This window comes from Dysidea avara, chromosome 6, assembly GCF_963678975.1.
Source record: "Dysidea avara chromosome 6, odDysAvar1.4, whole genome shotgun sequence".
Lineage (NCBI taxonomy): Eukaryota > Metazoa > Porifera > Demospongiae > Dictyoceratida > Dysideidae > Dysidea > Dysidea avara.
Window position 1 is genome coordinate 26,940,972 of NC_089277.1, and position 27,562 is coordinate 26,968,533.

General features: G+C 37.2%; 1 protein-coding gene and 3 non-coding genes across 7 annotated transcripts in view; 2 read left to right on the plus strand and 2 right to left on the minus strand.

Annotated features, from left to right (window-relative positions):
• Nucleotides 1-27,562, minus strand: part of LOC136257513 (presequence protease, mitochondrial-like) — a 129,047-nt gene that overhangs the window by 93,891 nt on the left and 7,594 nt on the right. For 2 of the 4 annotated variants that reach the window (XM_066050733.1, XM_066050731.1), the window contains exons 9-27: nt 27,368-27,420; nt 26,787-26,913; nt 22,325-22,413; nt 20,202-20,330; nt 19,964-20,077; nt 19,312-19,408; nt 19,053-19,130; nt 18,198-18,290; nt 14,811-14,910; nt 12,762-12,830; nt 8,676-8,723; nt 8,381-8,510; nt 7,848-7,968; nt 7,302-7,378; nt 5,794-5,959; nt 5,290-5,390; nt 4,951-5,059; nt 4,535-4,647; nt 4,079-4,132 (exon numbers count right to left, since the gene is read on the minus strand). In XM_066050733.1, coding sequence (XP_065906805.1) covers nt 4,079-4,132; nt 4,535-4,647; nt 4,951-5,059; nt 5,290-5,390; nt 5,794-5,959; nt 7,302-7,378; nt 7,848-7,968; nt 8,381-8,510; nt 8,676-8,723; nt 12,762-12,830; nt 14,811-14,910; nt 18,198-18,290; nt 19,053-19,130; nt 19,312-19,408; nt 19,964-20,077; nt 20,202-20,330; nt 22,325-22,413; nt 26,787-26,913; nt 27,368-27,420 — 1,868 coding nt within the window. The remainder of the gene's footprint in view (nt 1-4,078; nt 4,133-4,534; nt 4,648-4,950; nt 5,060-5,289; nt 5,391-5,793; nt 5,960-7,301; nt 7,379-7,847; nt 7,969-8,380; nt 8,511-8,675; nt 8,724-12,761; nt 12,831-14,810; nt 14,911-18,197; nt 18,291-19,052; nt 19,131-19,311; nt 19,409-19,963; nt 20,078-20,201; nt 20,331-22,324; nt 22,414-26,786; nt 26,914-27,367; nt 27,421-27,562) is intronic. The other 2 variants (XM_066050734.1, XM_066050732.1) reach the window with 2 other exon arrangements.
• Trnas-gcu (transfer RNA serine (anticodon GCU)) lies at nt 22,912-22,993 on the plus strand. Its single transcript has one exon. It is a non-coding gene; the product is annotated as a tRNA-Ser (tRNA).
• Nucleotides 23,591-23,672, minus strand: Trnas-gcu (transfer RNA serine (anticodon GCU)). The gene has a single exon. It is a non-coding gene; the product is annotated as a tRNA-Ser (tRNA).
• Trnas-gcu (transfer RNA serine (anticodon GCU)) lies at nt 24,875-24,956 on the plus strand. The gene has a single exon. It is a non-coding gene; the product is annotated as a tRNA-Ser (tRNA).

Genomic DNA, 27,562 nt, shown 5'->3' on the forward strand with positions numbered 1-27,562 from the left:
GTGTATTAAGATTCTAATAAAACAGTCAGAATCTACACTTTCTTAAGAGCGCTGTTGGAGCATAATCATACAGAATGGTAGTACTGGACTTGGTCATACATAACCAATACTGCCAAGGCACCAGGGTGGTATTGTGAAGCTGGTTTTTGGTGATTTTTTGGGCCAAAAAGACCCAAACCTTTGTGATCCTAAGGCATACCCAATAGATTGTTACAAAATTTGAAAAAAAATATTCAATGGAATTTTCTACTGCCTGCCTGCCTGCCTGCTTCCCTCCCTAATGTCTTCAGACAAGCATAATTTGATAACAGCTAAGGCTACGGGCTTGATTTTTTTACTGTTTGACATCACTTCTTCCTGAGATGTGCCTTTTGGCATACTGCAGTACATAAAATACATGCATCATGGACTTACTTATGTCCTCCTTTGTGTCCCATTTCCTATTGCTGACAACCCAAGGTGCTGATTCTAGAGCTGAGCGATATTTCAGAACCCGCAATTAAAGAATCATTATCGTGTTACGATAATCGCAGTTTACTATCACGATATTGCTGTAAGATTACTAGAACATTGTGGCCAAGTTTATTTAACAGTTTTGTAACTCTTTAGGCTTGCTTATTCATGAAATGTTTAGTTGCAAGGCTATAACAAGCTTGAGGGAACCAACACTTCAGAAAGAGCGTACAAGATTTCCAGATTTCTACTGTGATTTCTAATTTCTAGGCTGATTTATAGTTTACAGAGAAACACGGAGGTTAGAGGCTTGATTTCTGATTTCTGCTGCTGGGAGCGTACGAAATTTCATGAAGTGTTGGATCCTCGAACAAGCTGTGAAGATTTATCGCCTGCCCACGCAATTAGTCAATTTCTTTGCAAAGAGTCCAGAATTCCACTAAAAAGGCTGCTTGAGAAGCTGGCTTAGCTGTTTTATAACTACTTGGCTTGCTTTATCATAGACAAGTTTGGCTGCAAGGGTGTAATAAAAGTTGAAGAAATATTGGCTGTCCCAAAAGTAATTACCTAATTAATGCACTTGGAAGAAAACTGTAATCTATAATGGTGTTAATTTTCTACTATTGCTCAGCACTAGCCGTTTTATAGTGGCACAATGCATGGCTTCCCTACGTTTGTAAAAGGGAATCGTCCATACTTTCCGTGGTGACTGGAATGATTGCAGAGGCACTTTTGATGCTGTTTATTGTTTGTACCTGTAATACTGTGGTAATTAATGGTTTAATGGATTGAAAACAAAGCATATTGAACACTTCACTTTTGAGTTAGTAATTGATAGTTGGGGCACCCAAATCGTCTGTATTTTTCATGGTGACTGGATTGATTGCAGAGGTGCTTCTCCTACTGTTCTTTGTTTATAGCTCTGTGTAACAGGCTGAACATAGGTGAAAGTGAAGCGTAATGACCACTACACTTTTGAGTAGTGTTGTGAACTGGTATGGAAAAACTGGTTATTAACTGGTATCGTCTATATAGGTCAAGCCAATTATTGGTTAAGGAGCCTTTAAACTGGTTTTGCCCACCCACTTGGTAAACCATAAATTAACCCTGACAAGTGTTAACATTAGGGCTGAGTGATACTGCCATTTTAGTATCACGATCGATACTAAAGCCACTATTCACGATACTGAATAGTTCACGATACTTACAAATAAGTCAATCATAGCTGGTGCTACATAGCATATTGCTCAGCATTCCTGCAGGAAGTCCTTATAGGTGATAGCAAACTAGCCATTATCATCATTGTTTACAGTAACAGTTATTGTAACACATGCTTTGAGGTTGTTATGGTGTTCACACCTCTCTGCAGGGGAAACCAGATGGGTGGACTTAATCATTTACAAGGATTCTTAGCCTAGTACTGCATAACAAATGGATTTTCAATGACAACAATGTACAGGCATGGTATCACGATAGTTAATAACAAAATATTGCGATATCGATACTTTCAAAATATCGCGATATATCGCTAAAACGGTAGTATCGCTCAGCCCTAGTTAACATTATAACATAACCTCAAAGCATGTGATTGTAATAACTGTTATTGTAAGGCAGGATGTTGATGGTCACTTTGGTGTCACCCAAAGGCTTCCAACAGGTATGTTGAGCACTGTTGTGTCTGCTTATATAGACAATAAGTCAATATCCAATTATTCAACTTCCAATGCCATAGCAGAAATTTTTGAGGGACGAAACTGTTGCGAATTTCATGAGTAATGATGCTTTTGTGAAAATATAATCGTGAAATGTTTCAGGTTTATACACATTGCCAAATCTGTTTTCTATACTTTCGTGAATTTAAATTGGATTTTGCAACATTTCGCAAAAAAAAATTATCCATCAAAAAATTTCCATTATACGGTAACCAGTTTTAGTAAATTCTGCAGGTTCACAGCACTACTTTCGAGTCAGTAATTTAATACTGGGGCGCGTGTTCAGATGAAAACTTTGACTCTGGTACCATCTATATATTCTTGATGTGGATGCATAGGTTTACCGGTCATAACAATGTTACAAAAAGGTAAACAAACAACTCAAAACAAGTATAAGGAAAAAGTAGCAATTTTAGGGATCACAGAAAAAGTAGGGAAACAAGGGAGGTTGCCCACACCTGCAGATATACGTACTAGTGAACATTTAATCCCTAATTCAGTCTTGGGTATACACCGAATTAGAGATTAAATGATTACTAGCACATTTGTAGGTATAGGTGACCTCCTTGTTTCCCAACCTTTTTTTCTATGATCCCTAATCAAACTTAAAATTCCTAATTTTCCTTATCAAACGGTACGGTCGTACCGTTTAAATAGGAATCCAGGTAAAAATTTTGCGAGCCGCCAAAAATTCTTCCTATTAAAAATCATTCTACAGATATTTTATGAGACGAAATCACCTTTACGGAATAGTACTAGTCCATATAGTACATAAAACAGCATTAAATACAACAAAACGCTTACAGGTGGCCAGATATAAATTTAAAAAAAAATCACTTCACTGCCTCACTCACTGACCACAGTAGCAAGCCTAGAGCCCAAACAAAAGCAGTGCACGGCCACCATTTTACGCAACAATAACAAACTCACCAGTGAGATGTGCCTTTTGGGGTTCCGACGAGTGTGTGCCCTCTGCGCCTTGTCTTTTCTTTTATCTTCAATCAGGCTGCTTGTCTTCTTCTTCATCCAACGAAACCATATCAAGGCATTAATTATCCATATCAACACTTTCTTTAAACAGCATAATAGACGCCACAAGATTATTTAAGACTCTTAGACTACGCTACTGTACTACTGTATGGAGGAATAGATTATATTCCTTACTGATATAATCTATGACGGCGGGTACTATATGGAGGTACTGGTACTAGATAGCTTCACGATAGGTCACAAGATCACGCCCATTCTTCATTCTACGCATTATTGATCTATCAATTGAAACCACGATGACACACCCTTTTTAGACTAGCTGTATTTCAGTGACCACACACCTTCAATTTGGAAGGCTGACTCGTCATACTCTATAATCGATCAAAACCACGCCCCTTTTTTTGGCAAGTGTACATTTTGCAGGCTGTCTCGAGATACTCTAATACAGCAGTCACCCTAATAGAACAGTCACATGCTATAGCTAGCTGTATGCCTTAACAAAAAACTAAACAAACTGAACAAATTATAAATTTAAAAATAAAGTAGGAATCCAAACGATAAAAAGTAGTGAAACAAGAGAAGAACAATGGTAGCTATTACAGCATAGCTCGGTGGGAAATTCATACTTTGGCATTGAACACAAAATAATGGCTATGTCATGCCAAAGTAGGGATTTCCCACCGAGCTATGCTGTAATAGCTACCATTGTTCTTCTCTTGTTTCACTACTTTTTATCGTTTGGATTCCTACTTTATTTTTAAATTTATAATTTTTAATATACTAGTACTTGTAGGGAATAGGAGTATTGCTCAAAAGTATAATAGGTACTGTAGTTTTAGCTATTGTCACTGCTATAACACAATTAAATTACAGATGTGTTCACCATTTCACCTCTTTTAAGGTTCTTACACTACACACTGTACCTGATTTCTTTGATGAGATATTTGTTTGTCATCAGTCTTGCTAAAATACTCAAACTATAAAATGAAAGATATCAGTGAGCATTAAGTACAATAAATATGTACTTATGTAATCAGATATGGAAGACAGTGTTACTCTGTAGTAACAACACAAAGAAAAAGCAATGAATTAAAAGTGAAATCTCATATAGTGTGTGTACTGTATAGTAGAACACTTTGGAAGTACAAAACATTGAAGAATTTGGCAAATTGTCCCCTAATTCACCAAACACCCCCTCCAAAGTACATGTCCAGCTATCGTCGTCTATATGCAATGTGTAGTGACAAGTGATGAAGTATGACCATTCACCAAAATTTTTCTCGCCAATCAGATTTTGCCAAAGTTCCTTATTGCCAAAGTTTCCTACCATTCAGTAGTGTGATATGTTGACCTACTGACCATAAATGATGTGTAACTACCTGGCATGATCATGATGTGTATAGTGAACACTCTTTACTGAAGAACTACAATAGTTTACTGGGAATGGAAGTTGATAGTGACACTTGTGACTGGTAGGGATGAAGTTCTCATTCTAATAAGAAAAATTCACATGTCTTGATTATTAGATATTAATCTGGTTTATCATTAGAAAGTTAAAACACCTAACAGAACATTCAGTACAATACATTTCAATAGAGTGACTTGTTAACATGTAAAAAACAACAATACATATTTGACTGAATTTGAGAAAACAAGACTTCCACACACATCCACTATTATGATTTTGAAGCAATGTAGGAGTAAAGTGTGTTGTGTGTGGAAGCATTATTTTGTCAAATTCGGTCACATATTCTGATATAACATCCAATAACACTCTAATAGAACAATCATTCACCTCAACATAAGATGGTAGACAGTCCATCCCACCAGTGACAGAGGACAGGAAGCCATCCATTGCATTTGTGGCTACCTCAATACCATCAGCAGTAGCATTGAGAGCACATCTAGAAGAATGACAGTTGTGTTTGTGAATTTTGTTATACTAACTAAATGTTTACAACAGATGTGTGTAGCTCATGAAGAATACCAACTAAAAATATTTTATAAAGTGGATGGATGTAAGTAAATTTTTCTTGTTCTAGACAATGGCTATGGCCTACTGAGTAAGGCAACAGCCATATAACATACAAATTTCTTTACAGAAAAGAAATTCCCTTTAGTACAGTATTAGTACCTGAACTGAGTGTCCACAAGTACATGAGCTGCAATTGATGTCATTTTAGCACAGACATCACTCCAGTCTTCTTTCTCTGAAAGATCTTTCAAAAACTTCACCTGAACAGACAGTCATTTACACGAAAGAGTACATCAAGTTAAACACATGCTATATACTACCAGTGATGTACCACTAAATTACATGCACTCAACTGGATCACTGAAAACAGATATAACTGTATTAATCCTTTAGTGCTAGCCTGTGTTACAAATGTATTGTTTGTGTGAGTGCCAGGAGAGTGTCCATCACAATTGTTAAGATGTATACATGTAGATGTGATGTATGGTACAAGCCAAATGGAGGAGAATAAAATAAAATTTATCCTTTATACTAGTGAGAACAAAAACACACATTCTATAAAATGTTGTGCATTAGGCGAGCCCTGCAATCAATGTATGCACTGAATGTATGTATTTACAATCTGTAAATTAATCTTACACTCAAAGTGTTACTATATGATACCTGTTGTATTCCACTGAACATTTCACCCAACACACTGGTAGGTGTTAGGGAACTAGATGATGAACTTATTGCAAATCTGTGACCATTATCAGCCACACTAAGAGCCATGTTGTTGGCTGTCATCTTAACAAGTGTTTGTAGTCTCTCCAAGTCTTGTAGGTCTGGACTGTAACATAGATAAGTAGTTGGTGCATATGTGATTTGTTAAATGTATGTGCGTCCGTGTGTGCGTATGCATGCGTGTGAGTGTGGACGTGTGTGTGTGTGTGTGTGTGTGTGTGTGTGTGTGTGTGTGTGTGTGTGAGTGTGGACGTGTGTGTGTGTGTGTGTGTGTGTGTGTGTGTGTGTGTGTGTGTGTGTGTGTGTGTGTGTGTGTGTGTGTGTGTGTGTGTGTGTGTGTGTGTGTGTGTGTGTGTGTGTGTGTGTGTGTGTGTGTGTGTGTGTGTGTGTGTGTGTGTGTGTGTGTGTGTGTGTGTGTGTGTGTGTGTGTGTGTGTGTGTGTGTGTGTGTGTGTGTGTGTGTGTGTGTGTGTGAACACCAAGAGTTTACAATACTACTATTGTTCTTAAATTAACACTATGAAACAGAATACACAAAGGCACACAGTAGTGTGTTATGCAGCCAAGAAAGCCGGCATGCAACACTGTGAGTATAACGACAGGAACAGAGACAACAGCATTTTCATGTATGAATAGCTCCATGGTCCCTTTACCAAAGCACATCATTTTTATTGTATTATAGCTGTTTGGTAGGCCACACAGCATATTTGATTAAATTTGCACCAGCCATTTGTGAGATGTGGGTGTTCAAAGTTTCGATTTAATTTCTTTGCTTTTCTGAGTCATGGAGGGTGGGCGGGGGGAGCTTTGTTATATTTTTGCATACATTGATTTGAACCAGGGAGGGACCTCCATACCTAACACCCACATCCGTAACCACTGAACCGCTTATATTTTGGCTGATTACCTCACTTAATTGTTCTGCTTTATAAATGAAATTCTAGTTTAAATAATAACTTCATAGATCTACCAATAGTACTAAAACGTTCTATGTATGTTCTACTAGAAGTCCTTTAAACATGTGAACTCTATTAGAGCATTACAATAATATTAAAATTTGCACCAAAACACATTTAATTCTGCCTTCACTAATCATCATTGTGTCTGTATAGATAAGAAGAAATGTGAGCAAAACCAAACCTCAAAGTCAGTCACAGGCTGGCTTTGGGGCCTTATAAAGTACAAAAAGGAAGTGAAATACACACAAAAACAGTTAAGCTATGCAACATGATGTGAGCCTGGGTGAAAAAAGTTGTGAAATCAAAGGTAATTTGATTTCACAACTTCCATCATCGCAGCTGTTTCTTGGCCGCCACCTTTGATTTCATAACTTTTTTCACTCAGGCTTTCGCACCATTTTTTTTCACAGCTTGGCTGTTTTTGTGTGGATATACAAACACAGCAACATTCAAATACACTCATGTATAGGCTGAATACTACTGTACATACTTCAGAAACACATCATGCCACAGTGAGAACATGTGAGAAATGTGTCTGTCCAGACAGTAAGAGCTGAATACAATACCCTGTAACAAAACATGCGTAGTGAAACCTTGTATGATGCAACTAGCCATGCAACACTAATAGCATTGGTACTTGATTGTTCAGACATTTGGTACTCTTAATTCAGCCATGTAGCTTGTTTTAAAACAGTGGATGACACCTTGGAAAGGTGGAAATTTTGATAACCAGGACACTTCACTATGGTTCATTAATATTAGCATATGTACATAATCTAAATTTAACACCTGAAATCAGAACACTTTTCTATTGAGAAGACCTTAGAGCCATGAAAGGGGTTCCACTGCATACAATGGTATAAAATATGTACACTGTAGCTTGTAAAGTTTTCATTGTACTAAACTTGTTGGTCACAAAATGTAACAGATCTCAAAATACAGGCTCTTTACTCTATGACTGATAGTTAAGAGGTGATAGTATTTTGGTGTGACACAAACAACAGAAAATCCAACAGATATAGTACATTAGTAATACCTGTTCATAGCCCAGTTCATTGGAGTGGTGGGAACAAATGTGTGGGGACAGGTTGAGACCTCCAGTGTACAGATCAACCTGCTGGGCAAACTGCCTGTGATCCAAATCACCTGCTCCCATCCTATAGTGTACACATACTGGTAAACATGTGATACCACACAAGTGTCTAAATCATGCCACTCTGTGAAGTCTGTATGATGTTTACACAGACACATGTACAGAGGCTGTCTCTGTAATAATCAAGTTAAAATCCCCCAAGTGTTGAAATGATAAACATAATCATCTGTATAGATCATTGATCATAAAGACTCTAGCTGAAGGCTACGTACTTTCAGAACTCAAACAGGGTACTTTTGAAAAATGGACACCTTGATGATTAGGTCAGTTGTGTGCATAACCTCAACAGTATTCCATTGCATATAATTATTGTGCTCTGAAGATAGAGATATTACTAAACACAAACACTTTCAATGGTCTTAACTGTCAATGCTAAGAACTATAATAATCTGGTGTTACTACATATCTAGACTTACTGTGTTAAGACATTACAGAAAAGTGGCACATAAATCTTCAGTTCATCAGGTAGTGAAGTGATGCTTGCTACAGCTCTGAAGTAGGTAATCCCATTGGTTGGTTGTTTAGCCAACTGTACTGGTACAGCATCTACAGTGTAGTGTACAAACAATAGTAATAGATACTGTAAAAGCTGTGTGTCTTAAATGTACTAGTTCATAGGTGAGCCTTTGACAACATTATGAAATAGTGTGTATTCATTTCCAAGAAATATTCACATACTTACGTACCTCTAGTGTGAATGCTGCTACTTACCAATGTGAACATGTTCCAGTGTAGTGTCTTTTATTTTAGGATCAATATCTGTAAAGAGACATCAGTCACATACAAGCTGTATTGTTCCAATGTTGTGGAATACATAGAAGTATGAAGAAATGAGACACACATCTGTTTTGAACAAAGCTGGGGATATCCAGAGGATCCAGAGGGGGTATTTATGGTCAGTGCCAGCTGTTACAAATAGAGTACACAAGCTAAGTGAGTTAGCTTTCTCACCAACAACGTGACCAACAATGTGACCAACAACGTGACCAACAAGGATAAATCAAAACCATTTCCCAAATCCACCTAGCTATGAATATTGTTCAACAGTACTTCTAACAGTAAACAAGCATTGTACTGTAGCTAATACTTGTGCTACAATCATATTGTCAATTTCAATTGTGTCATTGTGAAAATGCACATTGTCGTATTATGTGCATACACTGAACACAGTACAAAAGCAACTTTAACCATCAATATACTACAGATGTATGTATATTTTATTAAAAACTGTTACTTGAATTGTAAATTTAATTCCAGAAAATTAGGCAGATAACCCATTGTGTGTGTAAATTATCACTGTGTAAAATGAAACTAATATCATACAGTACGATAGTAACTGTATAGTAAGGACCACAAAGTAGTAGGCGTGGCCCACGAAATAAAATCACCCAAAAACCAGCCTTAATTTTCCCTGACGACGATGAGCAGTATTGGTGAGGTAAAATTAAGCCCAAACAAGCTTTCAGATTGACCCGAAATGCTTTCAACAAGTTGCTACGGAATTAAAAAAAATTTTTATTCGATGGAATTTTCTACTGACTGAGTAAGTAAGTAAGTAACTGACTGATGCCTTCAGACAAGCGTAACTCGATAACGGGTAAGGCTACGGGCTTGATTTTTTCACTGTTCGACGTTGCTTCGGCCCGACAGGTGCCTTTTGGCATACCGCAGTACGTACAACGCATTCTTCATGGACTTACCAGTGTCCTCCTTTGTGTTCCATTCATCTTTGCTGACAGGGAAAGGTGTCGATTTGGCACGAGCACGTGATGGCTTCCCTTCAAAACAGAAATCGTCCGTATTTTTCATAGTGGCTATTTTGATTGCAAAGGCACTTTTCAAGCAGTTCTTGATTTGTATTGCTGTGTAATGGGTTGAACATAGCCAACAGCGAAGCGTAATGGATACTTCACTTTTCAGACGATAATTGATATAGCTGGGGCGCGCGGCGCCATTTCAGATGCGGTATGCGTGGATAAAATTATTTACAAAAAAGTTAACAAACAAGTACACAAAAAATTTGGAATTTTCAACTTCTTGATTCCTTTTCTGAATATTATACTGAAAGACTGGTTATAATGGCATTACATAGAGAGCTGTCTTTATCTATATTCTTATGCTAGACATTAGTAAATCTGCTTCGTCAGCTACGCTTAAGGCCAAACTTACCGTGACACTATTTAACTAATGTACATGCTTATTGTAATACAGCAATCAATACATCAATTAACACGTACAGTGTTTATAGTCAAAACATGTAGAAGCTATACTACATACAATTGCACACTTGCACGAGTTTCATGCAAGTCACTTGCAATAAAACCGCACATGCGTGCGAGGTTATCTGTGAGCTGCACTGTATGCGCTACACCAATATGGACCCATGTACTTCCAGGTACACAAGCAAGTGATGATGCAATAGTGACATAAAAGGGTGAAACAATTAACATTGAGGACAAACCAAAGCACACATGAACACACAGAATGTACCTACATGACATATGTTTATCATTAGATAAAATACTGTTTGTTGCAAAGTCACCCCAGAGGAGATAGGACAAGTAATGCATGACATTTGATTTACAGTAATTGAATATTGAGTCTCAATAAGTGCAGTGCAAAATAGCCAACAATGGGGTTCACTGGGGCTTAGTATAACTTTTAGACAGCACTTTGTATACATAAGCTTCTGTATGTACTTCGTTTTATAAGGACCCTAAATTTCTTGACAAAATAGCAAAAATTACTGTTTCATATGCCTAATGGGGCTCTTTCAAAACAATGTACTCTTATGATGTGCTGTCTAAAGATCTATTGAGCTCTGGTGTATGTCACTGTTTGCTGGTTTTGTATTACGACTATTGAGACTCATTTGAAATTCCAAATACTAATCATGCAATTAAAGTAAGCAACGCACATGCATAAACTACTTCCTCTAAATGTTCTATGATTTGGTAATATTATAATGTTAATAATACCATTATGTACTGTATGTATGTGTGAAACATGCATACCTACTTTGACTATAGTTTTGTACATTTCTTCACGCAGAGGAATCTCAACCAGTACTATTATACAGTAGAATAGTACTGTATAGTAGGGATCACAAAGGTGTAGGCATGTCCCATGAAAAACATAACCCAAAAACCAGCCTCACTTTTCCCTGACGACAATTAAGCAGTATTGGTTAGGTAAAACTGAGCCCAAACAAGTTTTCAAATCAACCTGAAATGCTACCAACAAGTTGCTACGGAATCAAAAGAAAAAAAAGTAATTTTCTACTGAATGAGTAACGGAGTAACTGAGTGACTGATCCCTTCAGACATGCATAACTCGATAACGGCTAAGGCTATGGGCTTGATTTTTTCACTGTACGACATCGCTTCGAACCAAGTGGTGCTTTTTGGCATACTGCAGTACATACAATGCATTCCTAATGGACTTACCGGTGTCCTTTTTTGTGTCCCGATCATCTTTGCTGACAGCAAAAAGTTTGATTTGTTGGTAGCACATGATGGCTTCCCTTCGTAATGGAAATCGTTCATATTTTTCATAGTGGCTACTTTAATTGAAGAGGTGCTTTTTGATTCGTAATGCTGTGTAATGGGTTGAACATAGCTGACAACGAAGGGTAATAGATACTTAACTTCTCAGACGATAATTGATAGCTGGGGCGCGTAGTGCCATTTCTTTCCTTGATGCGGTATGTGTGAGTTCACCAGTCATAATAATTTTATTTTACAAAAAAGTTAACAAACAAGCACACAAAAAAATGGAAATTTCAACCAGGGACCATAGTACATCGATAAAAAGTACAGAAACAAGCTGGAGTAGTCCACAACATTAAATCACAGGAAAACAATAAGAAGTGTTTATATCGATCCCTATTGTGCTCATAATGGAAATGCACAGTAGTGATATACGTAACACTTCTTATTGTTTTACTGTGATGTAATATTGTGCACTTATTTCAGTACTTTATATTGATGTGTTATGGTCCCTCCTCTACTTACTTTTTTGTGTACTTGTACATATACACTCTGTACATAGTAACATACATACGTATGTATGCTTAGATGTGTAGCTTCATCACAGAAAAGTGCAGTACAGAACAAGTTCAATTCTGCACACACATCATTCACTAAACTTTACTGCTTTCTAGCATGAATTGATGATCATTATAAATATGGTGGCTAAGAAACACAATGACCAAAAATGTTGACCATTTATTTAGAAGCAGTACTAAAATGATGTACTATGCAACTGTGAAACAACTGAGTATGCATGTACAGTGTATGTACATAATATTCTGCTTAATGCAATTTACAAGCTGAGACAGTAAGCAATATGCCTTTACACTGTACATAACATGTTCTGTACTTTACGTATGAATAGGCAATTGAAGAGTTCGTGTATCGTTTGCAAAAAACAAGTATAGCAAATAAATTGACATACGTATATGTAAGAAAACAATTTTACAGTGGAATCATAGACATTGCAAGGAGTGTGTAAGTACGTATGACAAGATTACAATACAGTTCTTATGCAATCTTGAAATAACTTCAAGACATACACAGTGTGCAGTTCATACAGTACGTTTACAGCAAACATGCCAAACATACAGAAGTATACCAGAATACATGTATATACATAAAACGTACTCACATACGTACATTAGAATGCACATTATTTACACACAAATACAGATACACAGTTTACTCACACACGTGTACTAACACTGCACAACTTACATATACAGTATGTACTAACTTACAGTAAGTTACAAATTTGACATACCTGTGACATGTAAAGTTGGCAAACACTCAATATCAGGTGGACTGTTCTGATCATCTAACAGCTCTAATCCTGAAGTGTGTACATACAGTGATCATATATACAGTACTGGAATGGTAAAACTACTGTATAAATAAAGGGATCTGTGTACATACCTTGATACATGTATGCATATACGTACTATATGTTTGTATGTAGGTTAAGGTCATGTATGTAATTCATTTAGTGTTGTGAACTGGTATGGAAAAACCGGTTACTAACTGGTATTGTCTAGGTCAAGCCAATCATTGGCTAAGAAGCCTTTAAACTGGTTTTGTCCACCCACTTGGTAAATTACCCCTGCTGACAAGTATTAACATCATTGCATAACCTCAAAGCATGTGTAAATATGTATGAGATTGTAATAACTGTATTGTAAGGCAGGATGCTGATGGTCACTTTGGTACTGCTCTAAGGATTCCAACAGGCATGTTGAGTACCATAATGTCTGCTAATTATTAGACAATAACAGGTCAATATCCAATTAATTACCTTCCATTAACCGGTTTTAGTAAGCTGTGCAGGTTCATAGCACTAATTTCATTGTTAAAGAACTGTTATGACTGATCAAGTCAGGTTACGCATGTACGTTACAGAGTAGTTCTTTATTAGAATAATACTGTATCAACTACACATACTGCAGCCACCACATACCCATCATGTGACTTTTTCCTGAGGTTGAAGGTACAACTTCCTGCATCTACGTATATGCAGAGCCTGTAAGTTAGAATCCTATTTATGCTATAGTGATTAAATTTTATGGTTTCAAGTAGTAGCTAACTTTAACACTGATGACTTATCTAGTCTATATACCTAATCTTTGACAGCTATAGTCTACAGTATCAAATACCGAGCTTTTAATGTAGGTTCCTAGCTGCATGGTGGGATAGCTAGTGAAACATACTTGACTGTTCTATTAGCATTTTAATGCAGGTGAGTGCTCTATTAGAGTGTTTTGAATGTATTTGCGAAAAGATCCAAACAATGCTGCAAATATACGACTCCTAATAGGGATTGGAAATGGCATCATGCGCCAGAAATAGGCTTGTTTTGAATGTTAAGGGTAGTTTCCGTAATTTGTATCGTATACTAATTTAATTGTCCCCTAATGAAGTTTTAAAGGTTTTGCGAGAGTGATTTAGAACCAAAGAGCGAAGTGTGCTATCATCCTACTAGCTTTGTTCCACATCTTTGGCACTAGATTAAAGCTTGAAAGACAAACGGTTACACAAGACAGCAGCTGTACAGAGTTAGGAAAACACAAACATGACGGTACAACAACACCTAGCCAAGTTGTAACCAAGGAAATACGCAGCATTTAAACTAGAGGTCTGGCTTACAAACCATACTGTTTAATTCTACTGACCAAAGGGGTTCTAAAAGCCACGTATCGTCGATACCAAAAGGTGTACACAGCTGCTACAGGAGCAGAAACATACCTTGGTGTAGAAGCGATACCGAAACGGTACGATGTGACGAGTTTTTTCTGTGGGAAAGGCCAGCCAGTGACTTCGACCAAAGCAACTTGTATTGCTCAACTTTAAAGAACTTTCATATTCTACTAAACCTACACTGATAGTCTACAGTAAAGAGAAATGTTAGTCTTTTCAGTTCTTCAAAGCGGTAACAAGCGAAACGCGCCTCGTATCTAACCAGTGACGTCAATTGTACAGGTAGTATACTGGGCACGTCACGCCGTTTCCAATTCCTACTAAGAGTCGTAATTTATGCTGCAAAGAAGCACTGAGCTGTAAAATTAGACCTATCCTACTTGTATATATTGCATGATGACCTTTATTAGACACTTTCTGGGAATTATTCCCATTCCTGCTTTCTGATCCTGTCCCGTTCCCATTTTTCTCGAATTCTACTTACCTGACAGTATGGTAGTATTTTTTTTTAAATGACCTGACAATATGGTAGTATTTAAAAAAAAAATACAGGCAAAATTGACTTAAAATCAGTTTACTAACAATACCAGTATATCACCGAGCTCTGATATACAGTACATACCTTTCTTGTATAGTTCTTCTTTCTCAGAAGCTGAAAGAGACCCAACTACTTTATCACGTTTATCAGATTCTAGTGCAGTTTGCTGGGCTTCATAATTATCCTATAAAATATAGGTACACTAGTAAATGAATACATCTATTCTTTGTATGTGTTGTAATGTGTTTGTTTAGTGGCATATGCACAGATATACACATAATGTTGTCAATATGTTGTACCCGTATGCTGCTCAGTAGAGTATGCCATAATATAGTAGATGTTTATAAGTTTCTTTTCATTCCTATTTTCAGTGACTAGAGCTCAAATGCAAGTTGCACAGTTAAAGAAGCAAGTGGCAAGTGGGAAACAGCCTATATATGTAAGAGTTGACAGTACAATAATGAATCTACAACCTAGTAGTGATTGAAGAGAGAAGTGTTGAGTGCAACCAGGATTCCAAAACGAGCTAGCCACATGAACGATGAACTATTGTGGTCGAAGCTGATGCTATTAGATGTATATGCATGTTAGATTAGATTATGTCAAGACATGGGTACACAGAAGGCATTACCTGCAAAAGTGTTCCCCACACAAACATACATGTACAAATATATGTACACAACATATTAACAATTACAACATACAAACCAGAACAGTTTAAAATACAGAGTTTACACAAAAAGAAGTAACGAAGTGCAGTATGGAATGTAATTGGATTAGACAGTTGTAGGATGTGAAGGGGAATTGTGTTCCATAGGAAGGGAGTGTTGACAAAAGAGAAATGGCGAGGATTAATAGTTGCAGATGGGGGTATATTATGTCATTGGATGAGATCTAGGGATGGCATCATTGCTATATAAGATACTATGGGTCAGATGGATAGAAAAGAGTGGTAACCGATCAAGTTCTTGCAGACAAGAGTCTGAAGACTTAGACCAGTTACAGTTGACAGTGTTCCATCTACTACTGCACAGCATGACATTGAATCGATTCTGGTTGAGGCACATCTTTTGTAGAATGTAAGGACATAATTGGAGAAGAATACTTAAGAATTGGTCTCACTACAGCTTTGTACGCAGTTGCTTTGACTGATGCAGAACATGAAAACGGTAAATGGCGAAGGTAGTTCAGTGAACGGGATGCCTTGGCTGCTAGATGCTTTCACATGTTCACCCCATTTGAGCTGGGAGTTCATGAAAATTTCTACGTAAGTATCTGACTACTGACTTTAGCGGAATCTGTTGGCCACCCAGAAAATACGTAGCTACAAAAGGGGGAAGATGTTTGTATGAAATACAAATGCTTTCACACTTGAAAGGATTCAGCTTCAATAGCCATTTCTTGCACCATTCATAAATCTTAGTTAGGTCATCTTGGAAAAGTTTATGATCATTAGGAGATACAATTTCCTTGTAAAGTGCGATATCACCAGCAAAGAGTTTGATGTTGCTATGTTATGCAGCTCATAAGCATACAATAAAACAAAAGGGGGCCTAGAACTGATCCTTGGGGCACCCCAGATCTGACAAGCAGCCATTCAGAAAAGCTGTCATTAACCACAACTCTCTGATATTGTTTAATTTACAAAATTTTATTAAAAGCTGGAGTGTACTGACTCCTTGAACAGTGTTCTTTGTTGAAAAATCACATTTCGCATGGGGAGTATTCTGTGTACAAAATCACTGTAGCAAGTTCACGTTTGATCAAATAATAACCTACAGTACGTATGTAACTATATCTCTACAGGTGATAGAGAACTGTTGATTGGTGTTGATGAAGTCAAGTATTTGTTCTGCAGACTGAGTGTTTGCTGAATCCTGGTACTCTCTCTCCATACAATGGTGCTCTATATATTGAGCCTTACACATGACGTTCAACCTAAGAAGAGACAGACTGTGGTTATTCAAAAGGCTCTAGTGATTGGTTCTGTCGGAATAATCACCCTTCCCAGTAGAATAATGTTTGTTCACAGATATACGCGTCTGTTTTTGAGAAAGTCACCACTGATAGGACTTGGAATTCATGTTCTTTGTACAGTGGATCCTCAGTTATCTGAACAGCTTTGTTCTTATAGTTAGCCAAAAGTGTTCAGATAAGTGAATTTGTTCGGATAACTGAAGCCCATTGATTTATACACAGAGCTTCTTTGAACTACTCTAATAGAACAGTCATTTACTCTAATAGAATGCACACTGATGACAAAATACTCTAATAGAACAGTCACATTTGGCATTCGGATAATCGAGGTGTTTGGATAACTGAGGTTCGGATAAGCAAGGATCCACTGTACTGATGTAACCATAATGGATTAGTGGCTGTACAAAAACAACTGTTATGGATCATTTATGTGGACGGAAAGACATGCTGTGGTAGTTGGATGTGATGAGCAATGGAGATACCTAGAAGGACAAAGCTCAGAAAGCAAGGTGAATAAAAGTAAATATGAGGCTATTTAAATGACTGATTACAAAAGCAAGGGTAAGCTGGAAGAGTGTTTATAATTTAAAACACACTCACTTGAAATCAGGCACCATCGACTACAGTACTCTTGGCTTTTAGAGGTTTGGAGGCTGGTCACATGCTGTCAAGTGTTGAAGATAGGTTACACTGCTCAGGAGCTAGGTGTACATAGTGGATAAGAATCCCATACACAGTGGATAGAAGTTGTTGGTTATTACTTAAGGACAAAGAGCTTGTATGTCATTAGTTGCATTGCTGTATGTCAGGAAGCAAAGTAACTACAGCTCTTCTCAGTGGCACCAGGATTACTGTGCTGACCTTTGTAAGACTCTTGATGAAATAATAGTGCTGTTTACTATGTGATTAAAGCATTAAAAATTTCAAAGTGTTTGTTATATTAGAAATTGTACAGTGTATTTCAAAAATCACGCATAAGACCTACTTGAAATTTTGATGGAATTACGTACAATTAGTACTGGTAGACTATTGGCAAGATTTAGTTTTGAATTGTGTGGGAATGACAAGCGAAATACATACCTCAAACCAAATGATAATTGATGTACACAAGTTAACGAGTGGACAATAAACGACCATCGATAATTGATGCTGTACACCACTGTCTTTGGTCAGATGCTAATGAAGAACGCCACTTCCGGGGGAGCTGGTATGTATAGTTGTGGACACCTAGCTGATTAAATTGCCTATCAGCTGGATATAAAAAGTTTGTGCATATCTTGTTCTAAACAAGAATCTTGTAGGTTGATGTACAACAAGGCCGATAATTGATTGCTTATGTTATATACAGTCCTGTAACTTTTATACTAAAAGGTTATGGTCCATTGTGTAAATGTGTATCACTGAGTATTACATGTGTTTGTACAGGTACACCTGTACAAACACATGGACAATACGTACAACATATGTACAGTATACATTGTGTGTAGTATGTACCTCTGGTGTCATCACTAATGTGAGATGATGCTTGTTGTCAAGAAAATATTGCTGGATCTTTTCTTGTAAAAAAGTAGGTGATTTGAGTAACTCCTGTAATATCAAAAAACAACACACACAGTTTTAACATACTAATTAAGTTAAGAATTCTAGGTCACAGCATTATAAATACAGCACTATAAGTACATACAGGTTTCGTTTTTTAGACATAAGATGTGAACAAATACATGTGTATACATGTACGGTATGTATGTGTATACACTGATACACATTTAAGTCCATTCGTACGCATTAGGCATAGGGGATGGCCAGACTATAAGGTTTGGCCACTTTTATATAATAAACTAGATCATATCAGTATGACATTTAGTAGAGCAGTCAGTGATACTCTAATACAACATCCAGTGGTTGTACAATATACTGTACTAATGTGTATTTCCTATATCCATGTTCTGTACGGTACTGTACGTGCAACATATGTACAATTGTAAAGTTCCATCATGTACAATGAAATTGTGTTTCTATTATAACCGTAGCAAGACCAGATCATGGTCTGGTCCCATCACACTACACTGAACATGTATGACAGTTTTTGTAGCAGAATCATACACACACACGCGCACACACGCATATACACACACACACACGCACTCATGCACACACACACACACACACACACACACACACACACACACACACACACACACACACACACACACACACACACACACACACACACACACACACACACACACACACACAATGTTTGGTAAAGAAGAACACACTATAACACGTAAGGTTCATTGTTGAGTCAAATTAACAACTCAGTATAGTGACCATTAATTAAATACCAACCTTGAACTCGTCCACTCTGCTATTTACCATCAGATTTGGTACAGGATCACCATCATGGTTCCATGTTGGCATCACTGACTACAGTGTGTACATACATGTAATTGTAATAATTGGTCCTTAATCACTTGAACGGATTTGTACCATAGCTTATAGTACATACTTCCACACACACTCATGCACGCACGCACGAACGAATGCACGCACGCACGCACGCACACACACACAAAAGACACATGCACATACATATCACAATACATACAGCAATCAAGGTCAGTCCAAAATTGGTAGATTGATACTTAATGCCACGCTCTAAATGATGTAATACAGCCTTAATTCTGTCCTCTGGAAAACCTTCCCTATAAAATGGAATAAAAACAAATGGACAACAATATAGAAGAAAAGGAGCTATATTTATAACACCACAAGTGGTACGTACATGTACAATAATACTATATAAATATTATACACAAACTTGGCAAATATCGACATACTATAGCAGTGTTTAGATACAGGCAAACAAACTTGGTCAGATAAGCAAGCCTATTCATCTATTACATAGATCCATAAATACTCTAATAAAAGCATCATTTTTACTGTTTATAGGATCAAGCAGACATGCAGTACCTACGTATGAACATATGTAGGCACATACAGGGTAATGGTGACACGTACATAGCAATGTTTATAAATACTATAAACCGGATGGTGTCAACATATACGTACAGTATTGAATGTACGCACACCACACATGACTGTACATATTTTACAGTTTATAAATCCATATGAATAGTTATAACTTTTCTATTACCATCTAAAATTAAGATTATACTGTACATATCCTCCATTCTACAACATGTACTATGTCTTAATGCCAACATATCATACATACGACTACGTACAGACAGACATACTTTACAACTGTTTCTAAGGTAGACCAAATGATGTCTTTAACATGACCAACGTCATCTTTGTGGATACCTTGTAGTCCGATGGAGAATGCTGTCTCCCTCATCGAATGGTCAAACCTGTTGTGACATACATAAAATACAAATATGCATTCTAATACCCCATACTGTACTGTACACCACACAGTACACAAACATGTACACACTACACACAGACACAGACACAGACACACACACACACTACCCAGTAGCTGGAGAGAAGTCAGATCCAATGTTAGCATCAATCAGAGCCTGATAAAGTGGAGAGGCAGGACCAGTGGACAAGAGCGTACACAGAACAGACAAAGTCAGTGACTCCAGTGGATCCAATATACTGCAAAAGGTGGGCATTATTAGAAAATAAAGATATGAATGTACTGTACATACGTACTAGCACTATAGTGCTTGGATTCAAACAATTATTTGAACGTTCAGACTAATAATTTATAAGGTAACATTTAATATGAACACTTTGGCCACTTTAACTTTACAGATTATCTGGCAGGTGACAATTCAGAGAAGCCATAGACCATACACATGTTGGATACATAATTATATCAATGTTATATGGCAAATTGACAACACTTACATGTATATACATACATACATACGTACATACATACATACATACGTACATACATACATACATACACACGTACGTACATACATACAGACACACACACATACATACATACATACATACATACATACATACATACATACATACATACATACATACATACATGCGTACATACATACATACATACGTACGTACATGCATACGTACATACAGACACACATATATACATACATACATACGTACGTACGTACGTACATACATACACAAATACATACAAACATACGTACGTACATACATACATACAGACACACATACATACATACATACATACGTACATACATACATACATACATACATACATACATACATACATACATACATACATACGTACATACATACATGTACCATGGCCTTGATGTGGGAGCAGTACCACCTAATCGTTTGTATAAAACTCAAGCTGAAATTGATCGTGGGAATTTATTATGGGTCACGTGATGAAAATCATGCATTCAATTTTGCATCCCACAGCACTCAGACGGAAGCGATTTGTCACCCTTGCCATCCTATGAGTTGAGAAACGTTGGTTTAAGGTGAGAACTAGTGCTATAGCATATTCACAAGTAGTTTGTCACATTTTCGAATATGGACATGCAGTAACACAAGATAAACACTCTACAACAAAGCTTACCCCTATAGATGTTTAGTAAATTTTGTAAACAGTGTAAAACGATGCAGTGGCTTTAAAATATGTACTTGTAAAATTACTTAATTGATCTTTTTCGTTATACTGTTAGGACTTTCCCATTCATGTTAACAAACGTAGTCACAACTTTTCTTGCTGCTGTCCCATAATCAAATTTCACAGGTTGGTCTATACAATGAATTCAGTAGTCGGTCTCGCATTGGTTTGGGTGATTAATCGCCCGCAGGCTCTTAGCTTGCAATTGACATGGTACATATCAGTTATATCACATGCCCTCATGATTTGCCTGATATGTACACCCACGCTCTCGGGCCTGACGATTCTCAAGCTTGGGTGTACATATCCGGCCCGAGAGTGTGGGTGTGCATATCAAGCAAATCACTCGGGCCCATGATACAACTATTACATATACACAGACAACCAAAGTGATAAAGTACACTTTACGTATGTGTATCACTTGTACACTACAAGCAATACAGTACATATGTAAATACTGTTGACAATCAGATAAAACCAAAACATTAAAGCTTGCATGTACGTACATACGTACAAATAACATGTACTGTACATACACTGTGATTAATGCCTTCATTCAATGCCAAAATGCATATTAGTTCCACATGTGTAACGGTAACAACAATAAAGCACAGCATTTGAAAAAGAAGTGAGCTACACACATGTACAGTGTACATGAACACTGTATGCGTGCACATACAGTACGCCAGGCTTCGTACATACAGTGCACCACCTCAACAAGTAGTATATAAACACACATACTGCATGTATGTACTACACAGAAGTCATGCATCATTATTGCTATCCTACTAGGGCCCTCTAAGAAGGATACTTAAAGCTTATGAATACTGGGAGTCATATCATCTAGCCAAACTCTATTGGATGCAAAAAATTCAACACAATGGTGACTTGGTTAAGATTTCAAAGTTTTAAGTGTGCCCATTGTACATACAGTATGTATGCAATATGCTACAGTTGCATCGCTTTGATACTGTACTTTGTACTGTACATACATAACTAGTGACTGTACCTTCCCAGTAAGAAGCTAACACTGACAGTTGTCTGCTTATCAGGATTGGCTGCCATTGTGTCATAAGGACAGTGGACCATGACCTCTCTCTACAAAAAGAAATGACAAGGAGATACAGAAACACCAAGAGTAAATAATACTCTATAGTATCCAGAAAGACTTGTTGCTGTCATTTTTGATGGCCCATACTGGAGATAGACACTCTCTCTTTTATTATTTACTCTTCGTAACACAAATGCTGTATGTAATAATATACAGTGTATGACCAAGTACAGTACTTAACGTGAGCATGTCAGACAAGGTGGCTGAGTGGTTACGGCAATGGACTGCTAATGAATGGAGTTATGTACGTGTGGGTTTGATTCCCATTGTTGTAAACTAAAACTCTACTGTGTAGCTTGATATTGTTTTTCCACTGTTGCTAGCTCTATAGCAAATAAGTAATAATTTTTTAGTGTTACAAAATGCTTTGGTAAATATGCAGTTACATAAGTAAGTAAATATGTACAGATAATCCTGCTAAAAAGTTCATTCTATAGTACCACCAGTAATTTAAGAGCCATTTTTGACCATAACCAAAGCAATCAGACAAGGTGGCCGAGTGGTTAAGGCGATGGACTGCTAATCCATTGTGCTCTGCATGCGTGGGTTCGAATCCCATCCTTGTCGATTCCTTTTTTCCCCAATGCATTCACCATATAGCATTTTGGAGTACATAGACAATTTTTTAGCAGACTCCATGATAGCTGTGACACAAATTTGTAGTGTGCATGTACATCACAGCCAAGTAATGTTTTTAAAATTCCACAAACTGTGATTGCATACAATACAGTAGTATTTCCTAATATGGCATAAAAGTAAATATTGGGAACAAACACTTCCCGCAAGCATTTAGTGTGATAAGATACTGTTACACAGGGTGCATTTCTACATTTTTCATTACAGCAGAAGTTATTGTGACATACGTATGATATAAAGTAACATACAACTTTCTACACCGTATGTAGCATCCCTTAGTGGATACTTTTGGGCAAAAAATGTCCTGTTGCAACATTTGTACAATGTACCTGTATAGTATGTAGGTTATCCAGTTTCACAATAATAAATTACGAGTTACGAAAGGACATACAGCTATAGACCTTAGCAAAACCATACTAATACCAGAAAAGGTTACCAAACTTTATGAGAGACTCAACAACAGTAATAAAAGTGTCAATTAGGACAGCGACCTATTCACTTTGTATTACACATAAAAAAAAAAAATTGCGACAAGGATGGGATTCGAACCCACGCATGCAGAGCACAATGGATTAGCAGTCCATCGCCTTAACCACTCGGCCACCTTGTCTGATCGGTTTAAACACGGTCACAATTATGTTCTTGTATCTGTATTTCATCACAAACAAAATCACTGTTTGTACAGTTACGTATAAGGTGGAGATGGAAACACTGCTGCAAACATACTGAGATATTGTACTGTAGAGACCTACTGTACATGTACGTACATATGTATGCATCAGAAGGCAACCACTATAAAACATTAGCTACTATGTAAATGAGGTTACAATTTATCAAATAGTGTTTTAATTGCACCATCTTACAACAGACAGCTCCACACACTGCGAACGGGGAGCTCATAAGCATCACAAGGTCGCACCTTCGGCGCTTATAAGCCCCGGTCCATCAAATTAAAACATACAGTACAATGCACACCAATATACAGCTGTACATTCACTGTACATTTGTGCACCCCAGTTACTACAACAGATCTTCTAAACAAAGGACACTGTCTCAGGTGTACAGCTTGTATGTACTGTACATATGTACCTTCACCGTAAGTAAGGAATTGGGCACTGGCTTACATGTCTTTAATGAACACAATACCTACAATTTAAGCAAGGTCGTGACATCTATGTGTTTACAGCAGCAAGCTCTAATGCAATGTACCAGTGTATGTACATACACATGGCTTGCATGCATGAAGATAACAGCCACTTCATTTTAGGAACAAAAGCCACATGACCAGCTAATGCTGTTCATAATACTATACATACACATTTGCTAGTAAGGAGAAACTAAACTGTGGGGCTTCCATTGCCCAAACATCTGTAGTGCTCAGATACAATGTATGCAAGTCACATAGTTTGGTAGCTACAACTATCCCCAGGCTTTAATAATAAAATACTCTAATAGAACATACACCTGTTAGCAAAGTACTCTAATAGAACAGTCACTTGCAATGTTCGGATAATCAAGGACTGTACATGTGTTTCATTGCTGTAGAGTTACAACACAGTAAACATATTTAAAGATACTGCCTAAACAGAGAATTATAATCTGGTTTTTATAATTACAATATATGCCTATCATTTGCACATGTGTATGCGCAATTACTAAAATATTGTGTCATTTATGAATTGTTGTACTGTATGTTGTCCACTTTGAGAATATCACCAACACAAACTGTCTACTCCTTGGCACATTCAAGGCTTACAGTGAAAATCACAACAGTAGATAAAAACTGTTTAAGACCAAACACATCTGTGCAAAGACAAGGTGGCCGAGTGGTTAAGGCGATGGACTGCTAATCCATTGTGCTCTGCACGCGTGGGTTCGAATCCCATCCTTGTCGAGGCTAAGGTTTTTTTTTGGTTTTTTTTTTCCTGCTTGGAAACTCTACAGTATACCCTGATAAAGACAAACCTTTTTGATCTCTGTCACACACATAAATACCAAGTGACTATATATTTATACAATACATATTTTAGGGATAGAAAATATCAATATTTTTTTTGGCACACAAGATAACTACTAATATTGCAATATGTCTCTTGAATAACTCATAACTAGTCCATATCAACTGACCTTCCTGTCCAATTTGCTTTCAAATTCCAAGAATGCTGATTTATTGTATAGTAGCTGGTTGTCACTACCTAGCATTGTATGCCTGAGCTATACCCACGATGTTTTTTTTGTACAAGATGTTGCATCATACTTACCAAAGTAACAGCAAATCACAATTTCACTTTTGCATATCAAATCATCGATATCAGTAAAATATTGAATTTCTCGATATTATTGAAATATTGCCCACCCTAGTACCGTGCTACATTTAATACAGGGGATAGGTGTAACACGGGGCATGCGGTCCTCAGGCAGTTGGGAATACATATCAGGCAAAGCCCGAATGCCCCGTGTTACAGTCAATATGTAACACTTATCAGGCTGATAGCCTGTACAGGGCAATCAATCACCAAAGCCAATAGGAGTGCAGCTACTCGATATATTATATATGCATACCCAAAATTTTCGATTACAGGTCAGCAGCTAGTATGTTCTGGTTACAATGAATGGACATATCCTAGAGATATCACGGATAATTTAGGTTATGTGAGTTTAAAGTTTTAATCAGTGCTATTGAATCGCTCATGGAAAAAGTATGGAGTTCACTAAAGGCCTATATAGGTAAGCTTGCTTGTAGCATAGTTACTCGGTGCAGAGTGTTAGCTTCGTGATGGGGCATGTCCATATTTGACAACATGTGGAAACGATTGGTGAATAAGTTATAGCACTAGTTCTCGCCTTAGCCCAATGTTTTTCAACTCATAGGATGGTGAGGATAACAAAATGCTCTCTGTTTGAGTGGTTTTCATGGCGAAATCCAAGTCGTGCAACCTAATCACGTGAGTATAATCGATTTGAAAGTGTTACATATAATAGTTGTAACATATGCATGAGGACTTTGCCTGATATGTATGCCTGGCTGCAGGCTACATATCAGGCAAAATTCCAAATGCCCCATGTTACAGCTAATATGTAACACTGTCGATCTGTAGCAGGCTAATGACCTACACTGGGCAACCAATCACCCAAGCCAATACATGTGCAAGCTCTGGATATATTATACATGCCTGAAAGATTCAATTATGGGTTAGCAGCTGGTACGTTCTCACTACGTTTAGCTATGCTACGATGAAAGGAGAAATCCTAGAGATATCACAGAGAATTTGGTTATGTGAGATTAATGTTATAATCAGTGCTGCTGAATCGTTTATGGCATAATTACCAAGTTTACGTACTAAAGACCTGGATGGAATAGTTTGCTTGTAGAGTGGTTATTTCGTGTAGAGGGGTAATTTTGTGTAATGTGGGTGTGTTCCATATTCAAAAACATGTGAAAATACTTGCTATAGCACTAGTTCTACCAGGTGGCTCCTTTGATCTGAGGTGATACTTTACATATTTTTGGCCAATGAATAATACATACATTTGTATTTTGTGGTTAACAGGAGTTTTGATACTGTACTACAAATTACAACCAATTTGATACAGATTTCAGTTCATTTACAGGAAGCATACTATGTAGGTGGAATTGAACTACATGTAACTAAGATCATACACACTACAGAACGTACAGTACATATACGTATATGTTAATACACATACGTATGTAATGGCTTACGGGTTCACTCCATCTTGGTTCCAGTGGTACACTGAGGCTGGGAGAAGATCTTGTGAAATGTTGCAATATGTCTGTATTAATCTGTTCTAAGTGGGTGGCCAGAGGGAAATCCCCATATGTAAAGAACCTGCAAGAATGGATCTTGGCTAGCAATTCTACTACTGCATATTCGGGTTATTTTTGAAATAGGACATTTGAAAATATGTATCGGGATTTAGAAGGTTTAAATAGTGCATAAGTTAAAGTCCAGATTGATTTCAAATGTTTCATTGCATACTTGCCTCACTGATGGAATAACCCTACCCCTTACATACGTATGTATGTCTTGGAGACAAGAGAGGGGAAGCAAATCCACAGGCTCAATAGCATTTACCTCTAAAACAGCTGAAGATGGTATCATGTTAACAATGGCCATTCTAGATCAACTAACAAGTATATAAGCTAAGTACAAAGAGCAAGTGGGCAGTTCACAACAGCTGTAATTTACATGTTTTTTACAACTTTTTATCACAAATTCTTTTGGACTTCAAGCAACCATACAGTAACACAATAAACACAACAATGGACAATAATTTCTATACCTGGCATTTGATGGATGGTAGTGGTTCTTGTGGAATTCTTTCAAGTTCTCCCACTAAGGAACAACACATACATGGATGGATGTACGTAATAGTAGTCACAGGAAATATAGTGTACATATCATATGGTACACTTCAGTGCCCAATAGAGTACACACAGAGTAAATTACTGAGTAGTGAAATTACCAATGTTCATAC